The following is a 23,880-nucleotide window of genomic DNA, read 5'->3' on the forward strand; positions in this document are numbered from 1 at the left end:
CAGGCAAGAATACTGGAGGGGGTTGCTACTTCCTACTCCAGGAGATCTTCCTGACCCAGGAATTGAACCCATGTCTCTTGTGTCTCCTGCATTGGCAGGCGGATTCTTTACCCCTGAGCCACCAAACACCTTCCAAGATAAACCGAAAAACAAGCCTCAGCAAATTTAAAAGGCTTAAAACTCCATAATGAATGTTCTCCAACTACAATGGAATGAAGCAAGAAATCAGTAACAGAAGGGTATTGGGAAATTTACAAACAGGTGGAAATCAAACAAAACATTCCTCAAAACTAATGAATCAAAGAAGAAATCTCAAAGTAAATTAGAAAGTAACTTGAGATGACTAAAAACAAAACACAACACACTGTAACTTATGATATGAAGCTAAAGCAGTTCTTAGAGGGAAATTTATAACTGAAAACACCTATATTAAAAAAGAAAAAGACTTCAAATCAATAACCTAACATTCTGCCTTGACACCTCAAAAAGAAAAGCAAACTAAACCCAAAAGTAGTAAAAGGAAGAAACTACTAAAGATAAAAGTAAAATTAATGAAATATAGAATATAGGAAACCACTAAAGAAAATCAATGAAATCCAAAGTTGGTTTACTGAAAAGATCAACAAAATTAACAAACCTTAAACTAGGCTGACCAAGAAAAAAGAAAGAAGACTCAAGTTATTAAAATCATGAATAAAAGAGGGAATATTTGTACTGAATTTAAAGGAAAAAAGTATTATATAAGACTACTATTAAAAATTGTTTGCCAATAAATTAAATAAGCTAAATGAAATAGAAAAAAATTTTACAATGAATCAAATTACTGACACTGACTAAATAATAAATAGAAAAACTGAATAGACATACAATACCCAGATTAACAGTCATAAAATTTATCCCAAAAAAGTATCAGCTCAGGCTTTTTTAGCTTCACTGATGAGTTCTAACAAACAATTAAATAAAAAGTACCAATTCTTCACAAATTCTTCCAAAAACTAGAAGAGGAGAAAACAACTCATCCTATGAAATATCACCCTGATACTAAAACTGGTAAAAAAAAAAAAAATCACAGTAAGAAGAAAATTACAAGGCAATTCTCCTTTTTAAATATAGACCTTAAAATCCTTAGCAATATACTAGCAAAGTAAATATAGCAACTATACCAATATTCACACAACAAGATCAGCTGAGATTTTCCCCCAGGATTGCAAAATTGATTTAATACACAAAAATCAACGTCAGTTGTTAATCAATCAATAATCAAATAACATATTAACAGGATAAGTGATACAAACCAGATAATGATCTCAACAGTCACAGATATAGCATTTGCCAAAATCCAACACTCTTTCATGATAAAAAATATTCAGCAAACAAAAAATAAAAGAAATTTCCTCAATCTGATAAAGACCATCAGTGAAAAAAGCCGCAACTAATAGCACATATACTGGTGAAAAGCTGGATTTTCGGCTCTGAAATCATGAAAAGAAAAGAATGTCTATTCTTGGCACCTCTATTCAACATTGTTCTGGTGTTCTTTCTACTCAGGGCAATAAGCAAGAAAAGGAAACAAAAGGCATCTATATCAGAAGAAGTAAAACTACCTGTATTAACAGATGACATGACTTTGTATACAGAAAATCTATTGTCCACTAAAATAACTGTTAGAACTAAAAACACAAGCCCAGCAAGGCTTCCCTGGTGGCTCAGATGGTAAAGAATCCACCTACAGTGCAGGAGATACGGGTTTGATCCCTGATTTGGGACGATCCCCTGGAGGAGGAAATGGCAACCCACTCCAGTATTCTTGCCTCTAGAATTTCATGGACTAAGGAGCCTGGCAAGCTACAGTTCATGGGGTTCCAAAGAGTCAGATATTACTTAGTGACTGACACACAGCAACACTGCAAGATACAAGATCAATGAACAATCATTATGTTAAGTTCTACTGCTCAGTGCTAACCATATTACTTACCAAAATTACTCTCCCAAAAGATAGGCCAAGATTTCTTTTATTTGTATACCTCTCTTAAAAGCTAAAATATAATTCCCCAGTCAACTTATTCATCGTAACATTGCCAGGAATAACAGCATGCTTGGCACAAGAACTCAATAAACATTTAAGCAAATAAATAAATGAATGAATGAATACTGGGTGGGCCTTACACTCTTAAGGAGAGTAGAAGCATAGCACAGTCTCTGTGCAGATTGAGTTCAGGTCCCAACTCTGCTATTTATTTGTCTATGTGACACAGGGCAAGTTACAATGCTATTCTATGTTTCTGCTACCTCCTCAGTAAAATAGGGATAACAGAACTATTGGGGAAATAAATTAGTTAATATATACAATTTGCTTAGAACAACACAGCATAAAGTAAATATAAGTTTTATTATGTTATTAGTTCAACTTTGGAAAATGTAAACAGTCTATACAATACACCGTCTACTCCAAGGTCAGCAAGTGTATAGCACTTCTCACAATGTTGCACCTTATATTATTATGTTAAGAATCACAGCACTCCTTTTCCAGAACCTGTCTTGACCTTCTCAATACCAGTCTCCAGTAAGCCCAAATAGGAGAAAAAAATTAACACTGTTTGCAATGCTGTGTTGATTTCACTGTCATTCTACAAAAACAGCACCAGAACGCAACATTTGCTCTACAGGCTTGATCTAGTACCCTGCCAATAACTTCTCTCCCCACGAGAAAGAACAGTCTGTTACTGACTTCTAACTTCTAATGGGCCTACTAACCCCAGAATATTGGATTATTATTTAGATTAAATGTCACCTCCCATTTATTTAGATGACTATTCAGCCAGATTTAGTATTAATGTCAACTTCTAAGGGATGTCTTTCATTGGGCCATTTGTCAGTTCCTAGGACATGCCAAGTTTTGTCCTGTTTCAGGCTTTTGCATTAATTGTTCCCTCCATCTGGAATAACCTTGCCCTGGCTAACAGAACTATCCCTATTATCTTTATTAAACTGTTTATTTCCTAATGCAAATTTATGACATCATTTGTTTATTGTCTATATATCCAACTGCAATGTAAATTTCATGGGGGCAGGAAACTGGCTGGTTTATTTATCACTTGTATAATTTGGCATAAGAAAAAAGTGTGGATAAGTGGAAAGATGAATAATGGATGGATGAATTTTGTTAGTTCAGATTCAACTTAATTTCTTAGTACCTAAAATGAGTAAAGACCAAAATTATAACATTTAAAGTGAAAATATATTTAGTATACAGCATTTGCCATAATAGAAAATAAACTAAGCATTTTAGAAGATTTTTCTATAAAAATGGTTGAAATCAAAACAGTTTCCTTTTCGCTCTCAATTATCTAGAAAATAAAAATAACCAGAAAATCAAAATTTCTAAGCACTTTAGCTAATCAGCTGCTGGTATATAACAACTGTAGACTACAAAAAAATTGAAAAAAGTATTTGTCCTTATATCACATATATATATTCTGTGAAGACCCGAAGTGATTTTCCTAGAAATTAAATGTTTTATCTATTACCTGCAATGATAACATAAGACTTGGGACCAAGTAGCTATGTTCTACCAGGAATCAGTTGGACCATAACTTAGAGCAGGTAAAGAGCCACAGACAATACAGAAGGATGTAACACTATATTTTAGTCTACCAGTACATAAAATTTTCTGACCCTAGAAACCACAAAGTTGAAGGTGGAATTGATTAACTTCACAACAAAAACAAATTGTTCTAACTCTAGTAAGAAAATAGAACTAAGATTGGGAAGCCTACATTTAGGAACAATCGATCAGGTTCACTATTCTACAAGATCCTGCAAAGACAAAATTTAAATTCAGGGAATATTTGTCAAGATCAATGACTCTTTCTCCTATTTTTTTTATATTTTTATCCTAACTATCTTGCTAATTTTCAGAACATTTTGAAAGCACCAAATTGTTTTAAAGTATCTAATGAGAGAATTAAATTACTTCACATTGAAATATGTCTTCCTGTTTTATTCTTTTCTCCTTTGAGACACTCTCCCAATTACCAACCAGCACAAGTTAAAAGCCCTGGTTTCCCTCACTATGGCCCACATCATATAAAAATATGACATGTCCATGAATATAAGGAAAGATTTCATCTGTACAAAACCAGAACATCCTCCATTATACACTTGCATCTTGTCTAACCTTCTTCTAAAAAAAAAAAAAAAGTGAACAATGTTCTTTAATGCAGTCAACTTGCAGTTAATCGAACCAATAATAAAAAATAATAACATAAAATAATTATATAAAATTCTTTGTAATTTCCTTTGGAAATCATCTGATTACTCATTTTTTGGTGTGTCTTTAGCTTCTTACTTACTCATCCTAATATTAGTTAAATGTTCATATTCATTTATCTCCTAAATTTAAACTGAGAGAGAAATAGGAACTCTTAGCAAGTTACAGAACAAAAATAAGATGGGGATTAAAAATTGGCCGCAAGAATCAAGGAGACACAAGAGATGCAGTTTCATCCTGGGTTGGGAAGATCCCGTGGAGGAGGGCATGGCAACCCACTCCAGTATTCTTGCCTGGAGAATCCCATGGACAGAGGAGCCTGGCAGGCTATGGTCCATGGAGTTGCAAAGAGACACGACTGAAGTGACTGACTATGCACACATGAACAACCAAGGACTGGCAGGCTGGCAAAAGCCTTCAAGGCTGGAATGCATTAGGCTTTTGGGGGAGATTCAAGCGCAAACTTGTAGTGCCCAAATACTTGAATTTGTGATAATATACTTTTTTTCCTCTCTCTCTCTCCCGACTCCAGTCTCTCAACTTCTTTGGTCACAGACTGCTGTTTCTCCATTTTTCCACCCTCTATTCACCCTTCAGCATAATCTCAACTTTCAGCTTCCACTTCTTTCCTGGATGCAGGATAGTCTTTCTTCACAGATTTGGTACATTTTAGGCTGTTCTCAAGGAAATTCTTCCAGAGCTGACTTATTAATTAGGTACAAATTGCCAACATCTGTTGGCTCATAGAAAAAGCAAGAGTTCCAGAAAAACATCTACTTCTGCTTTACTGACTATGCCAAAGCCTTTGACTGTGTGGATCACAACAAACTGGAAAATTCTTAAAGAGATAGGAAAATCAGATCACCTTACCTGCCTCCTGAGAAATCTGTATGCAGGTCAAGAAACAACAGTTAGAACTGGACATGGAACAACAGACTGGTTCCAAATCAGGAAAGGAGTACATCAAGGCTGTATATTATCACCCTGCTTGTTCAACTAATATGCAGAGTACGTTATGAGAAACGCTGGACTGGATGAAGTACAAGATGGAATCAAGATCACCGGGAGAAATATCAGTAACCTCAGATACATAGATGGCAACCCACTCCAGTACTCTTGCCTAGAAAATTCCATGGATGGAGGAGCCTGGTGGGCTACAATCCATGGGGTCAGAAAGAGTCAGACATGACTGAGCGACTTCACGACCCTTATGGCAGAAAGCTAAGAAGAACTAAAGGGCCTCTTGATGAAAGTGAAAGAGGAGAGTGAAAAAGCTGGCTTAAAAGTCAACATTCAGAAAACTAAGATCATGGCATCTGGTACCATCACTTCATGGCAAATAGATGGGGAAACAATGGAAACAGAGAGAGACTTTATGTGGGGGGCCTCCAAAATCACTGCAGATGGTGACTGCAGCCAAGAAATTAAAAGACACTTGCTCCTAGTAAGAAAAGCTATGACCAACCTAGATACCATATTAAAAAGCAGAGACATTATTTTGCTAACAAAGGTCGATCTAGTCAAAGCTATGGTTTTTCCAGTAGTCATGTATGAATGTGAGAGTTGGACTATAAAGAAAGCTGAGTGCTAAAGAACTGATGCTTTTGAACTGTGGTGTTGGAGAAGACTCTTAAGAGTCCCTTGGACTGCAAGGAGATCCAACCAGTCCATCCTAAAGGAAATGAGTCCTGGGTGTTCATTGGAAGGACTGATGTTGAAGCTGAAACTCCAATACTTTGGCCACCTAATGCGAAGAACTGACTCATCTGGAAAGACTCTGATACTGGGAAAGATTGAAGGCAGGAGGAAAAGGGGATGACAGATGATGAGATGGTTGGATGCCATCACTGACTCAATGGACATGAGTTTGAGTAAATTCCAGGAATTGGTGATAGACAGGGAGGCCTGACGTGCTGCAGTCCATGGGGTCACAAAGAGTCGGACACGACTGAGCAACTGAACTGAACTAAACTGATAGTGCCTAAGGCCAACAATGCTTTAGGGGTACACATACATGCTTTAATTTTAATTCTTTTAAAATCAAAAGAAAAAATAGACATAATAACTAATTACATTCATCTTTATATCAATGCAATTATAAATATATAATTCAAATATATTTATGGAAGAAAGGATGCATAAAGGCAAAATTTTCTTGGGCCCACCGAAGTTATAATAGTCCTTGAATTCTTCTTAGTCAGGGCAACCCTACATCCTCCTCCATCAGAACTTGTCCATTCTAGCTGGATGGGTAACACCCAGACCAGAGGTGACTATAGATTATTTATTTCAAACATGATTTATGGTGATAGTTGCATAACTCACTAAATCTACTAAAAACTGTTAAATGGTCACCCTTAATATAGGATGAATTTTATGATATGTAAAATATACCTCAATGAAAAATTTAAAGATATAGATTAAATAGGAAAAGTAGAAATACAAGTGTATCTAGAGGTACAAAAAGATTAATTTCAGATTATTATGCTTGTTTGAATTCAAAAGTTTATCCATAAAAATATGCTGCAATAAGGACAGTTAAAATTTTATCTATCTTAAATATGAACATCTTAAAAGATGATGCTGTTAAAGTACTGCACTCAATATGTCAGCAAATTTGGAAAACTCAGCAGTGACCACAGGACTGTAAAAGGCCAGTTTTTATTCCAATACCAAAGAAAGGCAATGCCAAAGCATATTCAAACTACCACATGATTGCGCTCATTTCACATGCTAGCAAAGAAATGCTCAAAATTCTCCAAGTCAGGCTTCAGCAGAACATGAACCAAGAATCTCCAGATGTACAAGCTAGATTTAGAAAAGGCAGAGGAACTAGAGATCAAACTGCCAATGTTTGTTGGATCACAGAAAAAGCCAGGGAATTTCAAAAAACATCTATTTCTGCTTCATTGACTAAACTAAAGCCTTTGCCTGTGTGGTTCAAAACAAACCATGGAAATCTTTCAGAGATGGGGATTCCATATCACCTTACCTGCCTCCTGAGAAACTTGTATGCAGAACAAGCAACAGTTACAATCAGACATCGAACAACGGACTGGTTCCACATTGGGAAGGGAGTACGTCAAGGCTGTATATTGTCACCCTGCTTATTTAACTTATATGTAGAGTACACCAAGTAAAATGCCGGGCTGGATAAATCACAAGCTAGAATCAAGACTGCCAGGAAAAATATCAACAACCTCATATATGCAGATGATAGCACTCTAATGGCAGAAATGAAGAGGAACTAAAGAGCCTCTTGATGAGGGTAAAAGAGGAGAGTGAAACAGCTGGCTTAAAACTCAACATTCAAAAAACTAAGATCATGGCATCTTGTCCCATCTCTTTATGGCAAATAGATCAGGAAAAAGTGGGAATAGTGGCAGATTTTATTTTCTTGGGCTCCAAAATCACTGTGGATGGTGATGGCAGCCACGAGATTAAAAGATTCTAGCTCCTTGGAAGAAAAGCTATGATACGCCTAGACAGCGTATTCAAAGGCAGAGACATCACTTTTCCAGCAAAGGTCCATATATTCAAAGCTATGGTTTTTCCAGTCACCATGTATGGATGTGAGAGTTGGACCAAGAAGAAAGCTGAGCACTGAAGAACTGATAATTCTAAATTATGGTGCTGGAGAAGAGTATGAGACTCCGTTATACAGCAAGGAGATTAAACTAGTCAATCCTAAAGGAAATCAACCCTGAATATTCATTGGAAGGGCTGATGCTGGAACTGAACCTCCAATACTGTGGCCACCTGATCGAAGAGCTAACTCATTGGAAAAGACCCTGATACTGGGAAAGACTGGAGGCAAGAGGAGAAGGGGACAACAGAGAATGAGATGGTTAGACGGCATCACTGATTCAATGGACATGAGTTTGAACAAACTCTGGGAGATAGTGAAGGACAAGGAAGGCTGGAGTGCTGTGGTCTATGGGGTAGCAAAGAGTCGGACACGACTTAGTGAAGGAACAACAGAATATGAACAATATACAAATAAGGACGAAAAAGTGAATCAAAAATGCCAAAACATTCTATATGTGAAAATAATTACAGAAGTTTGGTGATTAAAAAAAAAAAAACTCATTGTAGTAGTAATTAGGGGAGCCTGGTTGCAATTAAGTACAGGAAGGATATTAAAACTTCCAAAAGATATTTCTCTAAGCCACAACAGAAGAATAAGAGCAACAGAATAATTGGAACCACATCCAAACCCACTTCCTTGTTATTTACCAATATCATCTAAAGAATACTGTCTAGATGCTGGCATTAGACAATCTTCAGTTGACAACTTTAAATCACATTAAAACTAAAAAAAAAAAAATCAAAGAATTTTATGACATGGGTTAAAAGTTTATAGCCTTGAAACTACAAAAAAATTGGTGCCCACTACAAACCACATCCCGGCAACTGTCATGTCTCAACAGTGAAATGGTTTTGTTGTGGTTGAGGCAATCATCTCTGAGTTAATTATTAGCTACTATTCAAATCAAGTGTAATTTGTCTATTGTACATTAGAGCACTCTTAAGAGAAGGGTACAAAATTTCATTTTTAGCAACTGATATTGAATGTTATAATCATTCATTTGTCATCCTATGCAATGCAATCAAAATGAGTAGAAAACTATGTTTATTACCACTGCATGAAATGGCAGTCATTTTTCAGGCAGCTGAAATTAAGTTCAAATGTTATCTGCTTAATGACAGTGAACATTTATATAAAAAGAGAAAATGAATACTTTTTTTTAATGTGCTTTCCTATTATGTTACTTTGAAAAGTATCTAGAACTAGCACTTCCCATTTACATAAAGCAGATTTTAATCATTTTGTGGTTTGGTTTTGGGATCTAAAATAAGTCAATGTTATCTTAAATTGAAAGACTAAGTGAAGTTAGTCAAGATTTCTCTATTATGAAAAGATATAATAATTATGATAAAATAATGTCAATAGCCATCTTTTTAATCTCAGCATATTTTTAACACTGGAAATACTTTTTCAATAGCCTAATAAAATTAATATTACTCATCAGCAGAATAGTTTCTAATATACAAAGAATTTTTCATATCCTTTGTTGCACCAGAACCTCAAAACAATCCAGTGTGTTAGCATGGTGAATAGTTTTTGATGAGCTGCCCATCATCCTCCTTTTGCATTCCAGTCCCCTATAATGAAAAGGACATCTTTTTTGGGTGTGAGTTCTAAAAGGTCTTGTAGGTCTTCATAGAACTGTTCAACTTCAGCTTCCTCAGCGTTAGTGGTTGGGGCATACGCTTGGATCACCATGACATTCAATGGTTTGCCTTGGAAAAGAACAGAGATCATTCTGTCATTTTTGAGACTGCATCCAAGTACTGCATTTCGGACTCTTCTGTTGACCATGATGGCTACTCCATTTCTTCTAAAGGATTCCTGCCCACAGTAGTAGATATAATGGTCATCTGAGTTAAATTCACCCATGCCAGTCCATTTTAGTTCGCTGATTCCTAGAATGTCAATGTTCACTCTTGCCATCTCTTGTTTGACCACTTCCAATTTGCCTTGATTCATGGACCTAACATTCCAGGTTCCTATGCAATATTGCTCTTTACAGCATCGGACCTTGCTTCTATCACCAGTCACATCCACAGCTGGGTATTGTTTTTGCTTTGGCTCCATCCCTTCATTCTTTCTGGAGTTATTTCTCCACTGATCTCCAGTAGCATATTGGGCACCTACCGACCTGGGGAGTTCCTCTTTCAGTATCCTATCATTTTGTCTTTTCATACTGTTCGTGGGGTTAGAAAACTAAGATCATGGCATCTGGTCCCATCACTTCATGGCAAATAGATGGGGAAGCAGTGGAAACAGTGTCAGACTTTATTTTGGGGGGCTCCAAAATCACTGCAGGTGATGATTGCAGCCATGAAATTAAAAGACGCTTACTCCGTGGAAGGAAAGTTAAGACCAATCTAGATAGCATATTCAAAAGCAGAGACATTACTTTGCCAACAAAGGTCTGTCTAGTCAAGGCTATGGTTTTTCCAGTGGTCATGTATGGATGTGAGAGTTGGACTGTGAAGAAACCAGAGCGCTGAAGAATTGATGCTTTTGAATTGTGGTGTTGGAGAAGACTCTTGAGAGTCCCTTGGACTGCAAGGAGATCCAATCAGTCCAGCCTGAAGGAGACCAGTCCTGGGTGTTCATTGGAATTACTGATGCTGAAGCTGAAACTCCAGTACTTTGGCCACCTCATGTGAAGAGTTGACTCATTGGAAAAGACTCTGATGCTGGGAGGGATTGGGGGCAGGAGGAGAAGGGGACGACAGAGGATGAGATGGCTGGATGGCACCACCGACTCAATGGACATGAGTCTGAGTGAACTCGGAGAGCTGGTGATGGACAGGGAGGCCTAGCATGCTGCGATTCATGGGGTCGCAAAGAGTTAGACACGACTGAGCGACTGAACTGAACTGCCCATCATCCTTTTTCTCTTCCTCTGGCCAAAAAATAACCCCACTGTTCTTTAAGGAAATCACCTCTCCCCAGTCACAGCAGTATGGTTTGGGTGGAGTTAACCCCATCCATTGTACCAGAAATGGCTTAAGCCAATTAGTATTCTTTATCTTTCAGGTCTCATTCATTGGTTCAGGAATACTCACTTAACTCAGCCACTGTCTTGTGTTCTAGGACTTCTAGGCAAGGGCACTTCTTTTTTGTTCCATGGGAACTAATGAAAGATTCTGAAACTTTGCTGAGTGGCACAGTGGAAGGATGTAAGACCTGAAACAGAACTGATTTTTTTTAAAGATATGGACCATTTTTAAAGCCTTTATTGACCTTGTTACAATGGTGGTTCTGTTTTATGTTTTGCTTTTTCGGCAGTGAGACACGTGGAATCTTAGCTCCCCAACCAGGGTCCCAACCTGCACCTCTAAGGCAAGGTCTTAACCACTGAACCACCAGGGAAGTCCTGACAACTGCTAACAACTTTAGTGCCACACAATGAAGGATGGAGAAAAAGCGAGGGAAAAGGCTGAGAGCACAGAATGAAAGGAGGAAAGTGAAGAAAGACAAGAAAAAACAGAGAAAAGAGATGCCTAAGTCAGAAGAAGCCCTTATCAGAAGAAAAGAGAGAGTCCAGAGCCAAAGAATTAGGGTAGAGACACAGCATCAAAAAAAAAAAAAAAAGAGCTTAGGCTGTAGTGGGTTCAGAGAATGAATAGGCTCTTATCACCAACTGCACTACACTTCAGGAAGGCTTCAGCATAAATTATTACCTGCACGTCACTGCCTTCAGAAACTCTCTGATACTGCTCACAGCTCAGAGGTTATTCTTAAGTGGCAACAGCGGCAAGGATTCAAGGAAACATGGCCATTGGTTGAAAAGACCTAACAGAATTTACAGATAGAGAAATAGAAGTCTTAAAATGTTAAAATCTAAATTCTGAAGCATGACATATAAGGTCCAACCACATTCTGTAACCCTGTCAGGGCACCACAGCGAACTATCTATACCTCCAACTTTTCCATCCAACTTGGTTGCCTCTTCTAGTAAACCCTGAACAGCAGCATTGCCTTCCCCTCCAACCTTTGGAGCACAGAGGCTGGGACACAGTGACTGTTCAGTGAACTAGAGCTGAAACAAAAAAATCCCATCATCCCATGACTCTACTATTTTTCTGAAAATTCTCATATTTCAACAAAAGCACTTATCCATAACATTAAATTCCATGACAGTTGTCACTCACAGGATCTAAACATGATTAGATATTGATGCAGAAGGGCCTACTTGGTTGCACTGTCTTACTGCAGCTCTTGGCAGGCTTTGGGGAAGTAGGGGAAGTCTCACTATTTGTTTCCTTATTACTGAGTGTTCTTCTGCTTCCCCTGCCTCTTACTCAATTTGCTTTCTCTTTAGCTTCACCAAAGGAAAGCTGAAGTTTGCCTGTCTCTCAGTGCCAAAGATTTTCCTTCATTAAGCAGGGACAAGAGAACCAGTCAGGATGTCAGAAACCAGAGGTCTTGCTGTGACTCAGCTGCTCAAACAGGTCAACTTCTCTTAGCCTCAGTTTTCTTATAAGTGAAATGAAAATAGAAATTCCTCATCTACCTCTCTCCCTCAAATGGTGATTATGAGGGTTCAATAAAATAAAATGTGTGAAAGTGCAAAGCCCTAAAATAAGACATAATAGATTTTTATTGTTAAAGGGTAGTTAATGACATTGGCCAAGTTATGAAAACAAAATAAGTGTCCATCAATGAATCTCACTTATATGTGGAATCTAAATTTTTTTTTAATTTTTATTTTAAAAACTACCAAAGTCATATATATATATTGATGGTTGAAGTGAGGGACAGGGGGTGTGCAAAATGGGTGAAGGGGGTCAAAAGGCATAAACTCGCAATAATAAAATTTTAAAGTTAAGGAGACATAAAATACAGCATGGTGACTCTATATTGCACATTTGAAAGTTGCTAAGAGTATATCTTAAAAGCTATCACAAGAAAAATATATTTGTAACTTTATATAGTGATGGAAGCTAACTAGACTTATTATGATGACCCTTTCACAATATATACAAATACCAGATCATCATGTTTACACTGAAACTAATATAATGTTCTATGTCAATTATAAACAGATAGCTAATGAGTCTTAAATACACTAGTGATTTTAGCAACCTTTGACTGGGTTACCTGTAACACAATAGGCTAAATCACTGCTACTGGATTCACCAAAAGCAAATCATTTCATCATTAGTTGTTTATCAAGTACTTATCCTAAGTCAATCGTTCACTACTTTTTTCTAATTTTCCCTAGCAATTCTAAGGGATATGAGGCATATCCACTGGTAACAGTGGTTCTCTGACTTATCTCCAAAGATTGGTAGACCTGCTATTTGACAAATACTTGGGCTTTGAAGAGGCCACAAACATAAATAAAACCGAACATTACTCCTGCACACATGGAACTTACAGCCTCAGGGAGCAATGCAAACAACAAATTTAGACACACACTCTAAGTATGCATGAGTCTGTACTTACTGTACTCTCACTTTGAAACAGCCCCACCAGTGACTTCACCCACCTTCATTCCCACCCCCAGGGAAGCACACACCTCCAGATTGTGAATCACTGTGTTAGGTGTCAGAAGAGAATTAAACTCTATAATACTCTACAAGAAATTTTTTTCCCAAGTTAAGAATTGACATACTATAAGAAAAGCAGTCCAAGTAAAGATTAGGAGACCTAAGTAGAACCTCAAATACAGAACTGGCTGCATAATTTGTGAGTACCGAGGCAAAATGAAAAATGTAGGGCCTCTCATTCAAAACTATTACAGATAGCTAGTGAGCTCGGAGAAGGCAATGGCACCCCACTCCAGTTCTCTTGCCTGGAAAATCCCATGGACGGAGGAGCATGAAAGGCTGCAGTCCGTGGGGTCGCTAAGAGTTGGACACAACTGAGCGACTTCACTTTCACCTTTCACTTTTATGCATTGGAGAAGGAAATGGCAACCCACTCCAGTGTTCTTGCCTGGAGAATCCCAGGGATGGGGGAGCCTGGTGGGCTGCCGTCTATGGGGTCGCACAGAGTCGGACACGACTGAAGCGACTTAGCAGCAGCAGCAGCAGCAGCAGTGAGAAGCTGCTGTGCAGCACAGGGAGCTCAGCTCAGTGTTCTGTGATGACCTAAGTTGGGGGCTGGTGGGGGAGGCTCAAGAGGGAGAGGATATGTGTGTGTGTATATATACACACACATATAGCTGATTCACTTTGTTGTAAAGCAGAAACTAACACAACATTATGAAGCAATTATATTTCAATTTTAAAAATTACTAAGAATTTCAAGGCAGTGACAGCAGAGCATTTAAATTAAGCCCAGTGCCTTCTGTGACTGCATAGGTCACAAACTCATGAAACCTTCATAGATTCCATATTTACTGGGTGTGCAGTTTTTATGCAGTGACTTAACCTATTTCAGGTTCCTTGCAGCTATAAAATTAAGGGAAGGAAGAAAAGACTTTCAATTTCACTCCATACCTAACCTCTGCCTCTCTGTTAAGGAGATAGATCATTTATTTGGAGAGAGTTCTTTCACCCTTTTATATAACCATTAAAACTCTGACTGTAACTCAAAGCTAGGAATGAAAACCCATTAATAGTATTTATCTTCAACCATATTAATGTTTCTTGCCTCTATATACCACCTTAATTTTGTCTAAAAGAAAATAAAAAGTCTCCAAAAGAGAGTTCCAAGTTTACTATTTTCCCATATATGCCATTTAAATCTGAAATTCCCAACAGAGGTTTCTACAAAGTATTTTTTCCTTCACTAAAATTCTCCTCGAACAAATTAGATATTTTCTTTTTTTCCTCTCCCTGAAAAATTATTCAGAAGCAACCTCCACATACGGTACAACATCTAGGTCTCATCCAGTGAAAAGTAGGCAAAATGTCAATTTGAAAGTGAGTTAAATAACCCTTTTATTCAACCTGCTTAGTGCTTAGCGTTTGGCATAACATAACTGACAGCAATACAAACCAAGTGCTCTTAATCTGGAGCTTATGGAAAGAATTTGGGGAAGTAATTAACTTAAATGGAAAAAAATTATACCTTTATTTTCAATAACCTCTAAATTAAATTTAGCATTTTATTCCATTATGAACATAAGCAACAAACCACAGGAGTATGTTGTTGTTGTTGTTCAATTGCTCAGTCATGTCCGACTCTTTGTGACCCCATGGACTGCAGCACACCAAGCTTTCCTGTCCTTCACCATCTCCTGGAGCTTGCTCAAATCATGTCCATTGAGTCAGTGATGCCATCCAACCAACTTATCCTCTGTCATCCCCTTCTCCTCCTGCCTTCACTCTTTCCCAGCATCAGGGTCTTTTCTAATGGGTCAGGTCTTCATATCAGGTGGCCAAAGTGCTGGAGCTTCAGCTTCAGTACCAGTCCTTCCAATGAATAGTCAGGACTGATTTCCTTTAGAATTGACTGGTTTGATCTCCTTGCAGTGCAAGGGACTCTCAGGGTTCTTCTCCAACACCACAATTCAAAAGCATCAATTCTTTGGCGCTCAGGCTTCTTTAGGGTTCAACTTTCATGTCCATACATGACAACTGGAAAAACCACAGCTTTGACTATATGAACCTTTGTTGGTAAATTTAGCATTTTATTCCATTATCAACATGGGCAACAAACCACAGGAGTATGAGCAGTACCTAAGTATGACTTGATTACCAGTAAATATTAAGCATATTTTCTTATCATATGATAGTTACTTCAGTCACTACTTTAAAACTGCAATAGTTACTGACTCCTCTATTTTAATATATTATGTAAATATAATATTATATTATATTTTAATATAACATTAATATAATATAAATATTGTTATTATATTATTATTATATTATATAAATATAATATTACAACCTAGATAGTATATTCAAAAGCAGAGACATTACTTTGCCGACTAAGGTCCGCCTAGTCAAGGCTATGGTTTTTCCAGTGGTCATGTATGGATGTGAGCGTTGGACTGTGAAGAAGGCTGAGCACCGAAGAATTGACGCTTTTGAACTGTGATGTTGGAGAAGACTCTTGAGGATCCCTTGGACTGCAAGGAGATCCAACCAGTCCATTCTGAAGGAGATCAACCCTGGGATTTCTTTGGAAGGAATGATGCTGAAGCTGAAACTCCAGTACTTTGGCCACCTCATGCAAAGAGTTGACTCACTGGAAAAGACTCTGATGCTGGGAAGGATTGGGGGCAGAAGGAGAAGGGGATGACCCAGGATGAGATGCCTGGATGGCATCACGGACTCGATGAATGTGAGTCTGAGTGAACTCCAGGAGTTGGTGATGGACAGGGAGGCCTGGCGTGCTGCAATTCATGGGATTGCGAAGAGTTGGACACGACTGAGTGACTGAACTGAACTGAATATAATATTATTTATATAGTATATAATATATTATATGAATATTATATTTTAATATATAATATATATTCTATTTTAATGTATTAATGAAAAATCATATGTACTATTATAACACAATTTGGCTTTTACACTGAAATAACTGTATTTCAATATAATTGGCTTCCTTTGTAATTCTAAACACCTCATTCTATGCCTTCAAAAACATAATTCTGAGGAAAGGTCTATAGACTTTACCAGACTACCTAAATGGTCTATGGCACAAAAAAGATGACAACTGCATTTCTGTCTCAAAAATAGTAACAGACCTAATAAAAACAGTCTTTAGAATTCTGGTTCAGCAGCAATATCTACATTATAACAAAATTTTTGTGGTCCACTTATTTTAATATTACAACATCAAGGACACAAAAACAGAACAGCTTTTGCTGTTGTTTTTTTTTTGGGGGGGGAGGAGCAGTTCCTCTTGTTTTGTTGTTTGTTTTTACACATGACCATAGGATTTGATATGAAAACGTATAACACAGATACATGTTTTTACTCCATTATCCGAAATGTTATTTGGATTGGTACCTGGGATGACAGTAGGTTACAATCAATGAACAGTCCTTTTCCAGTTTTATATCTTTGTATCAATCCAGTCATAATGGCTCCATAGGCATAAAGGCCAGTGGCAAGATCAGTCATGGCCACTCCTGGACGAACTGGATCTCCATCCTGATTTGAGGGTTGGGTTAAGGAAAACACAAATTGAAAATTAAAACCATCATATAAGTTCACAAATATTCTAAGGTCAAATAAAAGAAAGAATTGTATATCGTGTGCTGCTGCTGCTGCTGCTAAGTCGCTTCAGTCGTGCCCGACTCTGTGCGACCCCATAGACAGCAGCCCACCAGGCTCCCCCATCCCTGGGATTCTCCAGGCAAGAACACTGGAGTGGGTTGCCATTTCCCTCTGCAATGCATGAAAGTGAAAAGTGAAAGTGAGGTCGCTCAGTCATGTCCAACTCTCAGCGACCCCATGGACTGCAGCCCACCAGGCTCCCCCATCCATGGGACTTTCCAGGCAAGAGCACTGGAGTGGGGTGCCATTGCCTTCTCCATGTGCACATACACACAAAAGAAATGCAACAAACTGCTGTTGTGGATATCTGTTGGTGGCAAGAATGTATTTATATTTACTATATATTCATCATATTTCTCAACCTACCCCCTACCAACCCAACTAAACAAAACCAAATGAAATAAAAGCTTCCCACTGTAAAATATATTAAGAGGGAACTTCAAACATGCTTTTTGAAACATTTTATTACATTTGGTTTTGTTTAGTTTGGTTGGTAGAGGGTGGGTTGAGAAATATGATAAATAGACTGTAAATATATTACTTATAATTTCAAGGATTCAAGCAATCAAAAGGCACAGGAGAAGCAGAAGGAGCTTCTAGACATTAAGAGAAGCCCTCACAATGACACAATATTTAAGTAAAGTTTTAATACTTATTAATGTCTTCAATTTATGTCGGTATTAGTTGACAATCCAATCCTCGACCCATATGTAAAGATATCAGAATAGTACCAGGCAAAAGATACTTGCTCTGTGGAAGAAAAGCTATGATAATCATGAAAGTGAAAGTCACTCAGTCGTGTCCGACTCTTTGCTACCCCATGGTTTACACAGTCCAGGGAATTCGGCAGGCCAAAATACTAGAGGGGGAAGCAATTCCCCTCTCCAGGGGATCTTCCCAACACAGGGATCAAACCCAGGTCTCCTGAATTGCAGGTGGATTCTTTACTAGCTGAGCCACCAGGGAAGCCCTAGAAAGTGAAGTCGCTCAGTCGTGTCCAACTCTTTGCGACCCGTGGACGGTAGCCCACCAAGCTCCTCCGTCCATGGGATTCTCCAGGCAAGAATACTGGAGTGAGTTGCCATTTCCTAGAGAGCACATTAAAAAGCAGACAGTACTTTGACAACAAAGGTCCATCTGGTCAAAGCTATGGTTTCTCCAGCGGTCATGTACGGGTGCGAGAAAAGTGAAAGGAAAAGTGGCTCAGTCGTATCCCACCCTTTGCGACCCCATGGACTCCATGGGTGTAAGAGCTGGACCATAAAGAAGGCTGGACGCCAAAACATTGATGCTCTTGAGCTGTGGTGCTGGGAAGACTCTTGAGAGTCCCTTGGACTGCAAGGAGATCCAACCAGTCCATCCTAAAGGAAACCAATCCTGACTATTCATTGGAAGGACTGATGCTGAAGCTTGAGTACTTTGACCACCTGATGCAAAGACCTGACCCATTAGAAAGGACCCTGATGCTGGGAAAAATTGAAGGCAGGAGGAGAAGGGGATGACAGAGGATGAGATGGTTGGATGGCATCACTGACTCAATGGACAGGAGTTTGAGCAAACCCAGGAGATGGTGAAGGACAGGGAAGCCTAGCATACTGCAGTCCATGGGTTCGCAAAGAGCTGGACATGACTGAGTCACTGAACAACAAGGCAAATAAGAAGTACCCATAAAAATTAGCTATCAAATTTTTTATCAACATTATTATTAATCATTGTTGAATCAGTTTCTATTTTTTACTACCTTGAATTATGCTAACTCTTTCATTGCACATAATGCCTATAAAATCTACATTTCACAGTTCACCTGGTTGACACAATCATTCATTCACCTCCTTATTCATTAATTCCAGCTGTTGTTCAGTCATTTTCAGAGGCTAATTTTTCCTTTTCTGAAGTCTATACACAAACTATGCTAACCATCTTACAAGACAGCTGAATAGGTCAAAAGCAAGTAAGTGAGACTAAATGGCAACCACTCCAGTATTCTTGCTTGGGAAATCCCATGGATAGAGGAGCCTGATGGCCTACAGTCTGTGGGGTTGCAAAAGAGTCAGACACAACTTAGTTAATTAACAACAATTTTTTTCCCCTGCTTCTCAACACAATTTCAAGGAAGATAGTGCCACAAAAATTGGAAATTTCTCGGAATCTTCTATTATTACTGGCAAAACTTATAATGGCATGAATCCATAAATTTAAAATTAATACCATCATTTGGATTTAAGACTTTAATATATTAAACATGAGAGGTGAGTTCAAACTTAAGTTTATAGACATCACCTGCTTTCTCACAATAATATTAATATAATCACATTTTCCCTGCCATACTTTTCAGACAAATAGGGACAAATAAGAAAATAAATCTTTTATATTATATTTTAAATTTCTTGAAAAGCAAAGACTATACCTAATATTCTAAAAACATCATTACATTATCCAGCATAATAGTGAGATGTTTGACCATTAAATAAACATTGTCATCCATATATTAGAAACAAAATTGCCACTGTTGAAAAATGACAATTTGTGCCAAATGAAATACTAATTTAAAGAGGCTTGCTCTCTGTGAAGACCTAGGGTGGTGGGATGGAGGGGAGGGAGGTGCAAGAAGGAGGGGATATATGTATACATACAGCTGATTCACATTGTTGTACAGCAGAAACTAAAACAACATTGTAAAGCAATGATAATCCAATTTTTTTAAAGAGTTTTGTTTTTAAGCAAAGAAACTTGCTGACACATTTTAGATTCAAAGATATGAATAGGCTGAAAATAAAAGCATGGTAATGAATATATCATGCAAACAGCACACATAAGAATGTTGGAGTGACTATATGAATATCAGACTAAACAGGCTTAAAAGAAACAAAAAGAAAGCTACCAGAGAAAAACAGAGAGATTTTATAATAAAAACAGGATCAATGCATGAGGAAGTATAGCAAAAGCATACATGCACCCCAAAACTGAACCACCAGAATACAAAAAGCAAAAGTGACAGATCAGAAGAGAGAAATAAACCCTTCAGGAACACTAGTAGGGATGTCAAAACTGAAATATGAATAGTGAACAATGCAACTAGACAGAGGATTAGAAAGAGAAATAAAAATTTTAAACAACACTATAAACCAAGTATATCTAATAGATATAAAATGCACATTCTCAAGTGCCCATGGAACATTCTCTAGGTCTCTCTACAGACCATATCCTAGACCATAAGACAAGCTAAAATAAATTTTAAGTGAGTGAGTTCATACAAAATATGCTCTCAGATCACAATGAAATGAATTTAGAGTAAATAACATGCATATTTGAGAAACTCAAAACTATGTGGACAGTAAACAATGTACTCCCAAAACACCAGCAACAGAGGATATCATATAAGAAATTAGAAAATACTTCAAGATAATGAAAATAAAGGCACAACATACCAGTATTTCTGGATGCAGCTAAAGCAGTATTTGAAGGAAATTTAGAATTGTAAATACCAATTTAAAAAAGGAAGAAAGATCTTAAATCAGTTACCTAGTTTTCTAATTTAAGATATCAGAAAAAGAAGAGCAAACTGAACTAAAGCAAGCAAAAGGAAGGAAATAATACACATTTGAACAAAACTAATGAAATGCAGAATAGAATCCCAACAGAGAAAATCAACAAAATGAACAGTTGGCTCTTTGAAAAGATCAGTAAAACTGATGAACTTTTAGCTGAATCATCCAAGAAAAAAGGAGACTATTCAAATTACTAACATCAGGAATGGAAGAAGGACATCACTAACAACTTGCAGAAATAAAAAGTATTATATGGAAATAAAATGAAAAATTATACACTGACAATTTTGATAACCTAGATGAAATGGACAAACTCCTAAAAAGATACAAACTACTGAAACTAAAGAGTAAATAGAAAAAAAGGGAGCAATCCTGAATATTCACTGGAAGGACTGATGCTGAAGCTGCAGCCCCAATACTCGGGCCACCGGATGTGAAGAGTCAACTCATAGGAAAAGATCCTGATACTGGGAAAAACTGAAGGCAAAAGGAAAATGAGGCAGCAGTGGATGAGATGGTTAGATAGTATCACTGACTCAGTGGACATGAATCTGAGCAAACTCAGGGATATGGTGAAGGACAGGGAAGCCTGGCAGGTTTGCAGTCAACGGGGTCGCAAAGAGGTGGACACAACTTAGCAACTGAACTACAACAGTCAACATAAGCATAAGATAAAACTCAAAACCCTTCATGAGAAAATATTCAACACCAACACATAGGAATAGAAGAAGATTCTTCATGCCCTTAAAGGGTAAATGTGAAGAAAAGTTAAAATCATAGTTAAAGGTGAAAGACTGAATGTTTGTCCTCATTAGGAACAAGACAAGGATGTCTGCTCTCATCACTTCAACTAAACATTATGCTGTAGGTTTTAACCAGGGCAGTTAGGGAAGAAAAAGAAAAAAAGAAAAAAAAAAAGACTGGAAAGAAAGAAAGAAAACTAACTTTATTTGCAGGTGACATACTTATTTATACAGAAAATCCAAAGGAAGCCACTAGGAAAATTCTTAGAACAAATAAGTGAGTTTAGGAAGTTTGCAAGATACAAGGCACCATAGAGAAATTAATATTTTTTATACACAGTAAAGAATAAATAAATCAAAAATGGAATTAAGAAGCAATTTCATTTACAATAGCATCAAGAAAAATAAAATATGAATACATTTAACAAAAAAAATACAAACATATTCTGAAAGCTACAAAATATGGTTGAAAGAAATAAAAGAAGATCTAAATAAATGGCAAGACACCTCACTGTCATGATTCAAAAGATTCAAAATTGTTAATATTTTAATATTCCTCAAATTGATCTACAGATTTAGTGCAATTTCACCTATCAAAATCCTAGGTGTCTTAGAAAGTAATTAATATGGAAGTTTCAGGGACAAAGAATAACCAACACAATCTAGAGAAAGAAGAACAAAGTTGGAGGACACATGCTTCCCATTTTAAAACTTACTACAAAACAAGACGGCATGGATGGCACAGGCAGAAACACAGACAATGGAAATTCTCACCTTCGATTTTGACAAGCATACAGTCCTCAAACAGTGGGTAAACGAATGAAGTTGGACTCCTTCCTCTCACTACGTATGAAGTGAAAGTGAAAGTTGCTCAGTCGTGTCCAACTCTTTGCGACTCCATGAACTAAACAGTCCTTGGAATTCTCCAGGCCAGAATACTAAAGTGGGTACCCTTTCCCTTCTCCAGGAGGTCTTCCTAACCCAGGGATCGAACCCAGGTCTCCTGCAGTACAGGCGGACTCTTTACCAACTGAGCTATTAGGAAAGCCCCACTATATATAAAATTAATTCTAAATGGACAATAGGCTTAAACATATAAGCTAAAACAATTTTTTTAAAAAAAGAATACAGCAGTAAATCCTCATGATTTTCAATTTGGCACTGACTTCTTAGATATGACACCTATTTGGTTTAGCTGGGTTGGGAAGATCCCCTGGAGAAGGGAAAGGCTACCCACTCCAGTATTCTAGCCTGGAGAGTTCACAAACAGTCGGGACACGACTGAGCAACTTTCACTCACTCAATGGCAACAAAAGAAAAAAAGATAAATGGTACATGATGAAAATAAGAGTCACATGTGTTTCAAAGTAAACAATCAAAGAAATGAATAGATTAAAAAATGGGGGAAATTTTTTGCAACTCGCATATCTGGTAAGAAACTTATAAACAGAATTTATAAAGAATATTTATAACTCAGTAAGAAGACAAAGTAGAAGTGTTAGTAGCTCAGTTGTGTCCAACTCTTTGTGACCCCATGAATTGTAGCCTGCCAGGCTCCTCTGTCTGTGGAATTGTCCAGGCAAGAATACTGGAGTGGGATGCCTTTCCCTTCTCCAGGGAATCTTCTTGATCCAAGGATCAAACCCAAGTCTCCTGCATTGCAGCCAGATTCTTTACCATCTGAGTCACCAGGGAAGCCCCAATATGAAGACAATCATTTTTCAAATGGGAAAAGAATTGAATAGACATTTCTCCAAAGAAGATCTACAAATGGTCATTAAATGTATGAAAAGATGTTCAGCATCATTAGTCATCAGGGAAATGCAAATGAAAACCACTATGAGCTTACAACTCAACAATAAAAAGACAACCCAACTGAAAAATTAGCGGAGGGTTTCAATGCACATTTCTCCAAAGAAGATATACCAATGACAAATAAGCACATTGAAAGATACTCAATATCATTAGCCACCAGGGAAATGCAAATCAGAACCACAATGAGTGGGACTTCCCTGGTGGTCCACTGGCTAAGACTCTGCCCTCCCAATGCAGGGGGGAAGGTTTGATCCCTAGTCAGGGAACTAAATCCCACATGCCACAACTAAAAGTTTGCATGCCACAACTAAAAAGATCCTGCATGCTGCAACTAAGACCCAAAGCAGCCAAATAAACATTAAACAAACGAACTAACAAACACAATGAGATGCCGTATCACACCCACTAGAATGGGTATCATGAAAAAGAGAAATAATAAAAGTGTTAGCAGGTGGGATTGTAAAATGGTATGCATGCTGCATGCGTGCTCAGTTGCTTCAGTCATGTCTAACTCTTTGCCACCCTACAGACTGTAGCCCACGAGGCTCCTCTGTCCATAGGGATTCTCCAGGCAAGAATACTGGCATGGATTGCCATGCCCTCCTCAAGTGGATTTTCCCAGCCAAGGGATCAAACCCGTATCTCTTATATCTTTACCACTAGCACCGCCTGGGAAACCCAAAATGGTGTAGACACTGTGAAAAAAAAAAAAAGACTGGCAAGTTAACACATGACC

General features: G+C 37.7%; 1 protein-coding gene across 2 annotated transcripts in view; it reads right to left on the minus strand.

The window, feature by feature from the left end:
- SUGCT (succinyl-CoA:glutarate-CoA transferase) overlaps positions 1 to 23,880 on the minus strand; it is a 762,875-nt gene that overhangs the window by 642,896 nt on the left and 96,099 nt on the right. The window contains exon 8 of one of the 2 annotated variants that reach the window (XM_004008000.5): positions 16,769 to 16,912. The exons of the other annotated variant lie outside the window; for it this stretch is intronic. Coding sequence (XP_004008049.2) covers positions 16,769 to 16,912 — 144 coding nt within the window. The remainder of the gene's footprint in view (positions 1 to 16,768; positions 16,913 to 23,880) is intronic. 2 annotated transcript variants of the gene reach the window in all.

This window comes from Ovis aries, chromosome 4, assembly GCF_016772045.2.
Source record: "Ovis aries strain OAR_USU_Benz2616 breed Rambouillet chromosome 4, ARS-UI_Ramb_v3.0, whole genome shotgun sequence".
NCBI lineage: Eukaryota > Metazoa > Chordata > Mammalia > Artiodactyla > Bovidae > Ovis > Ovis aries.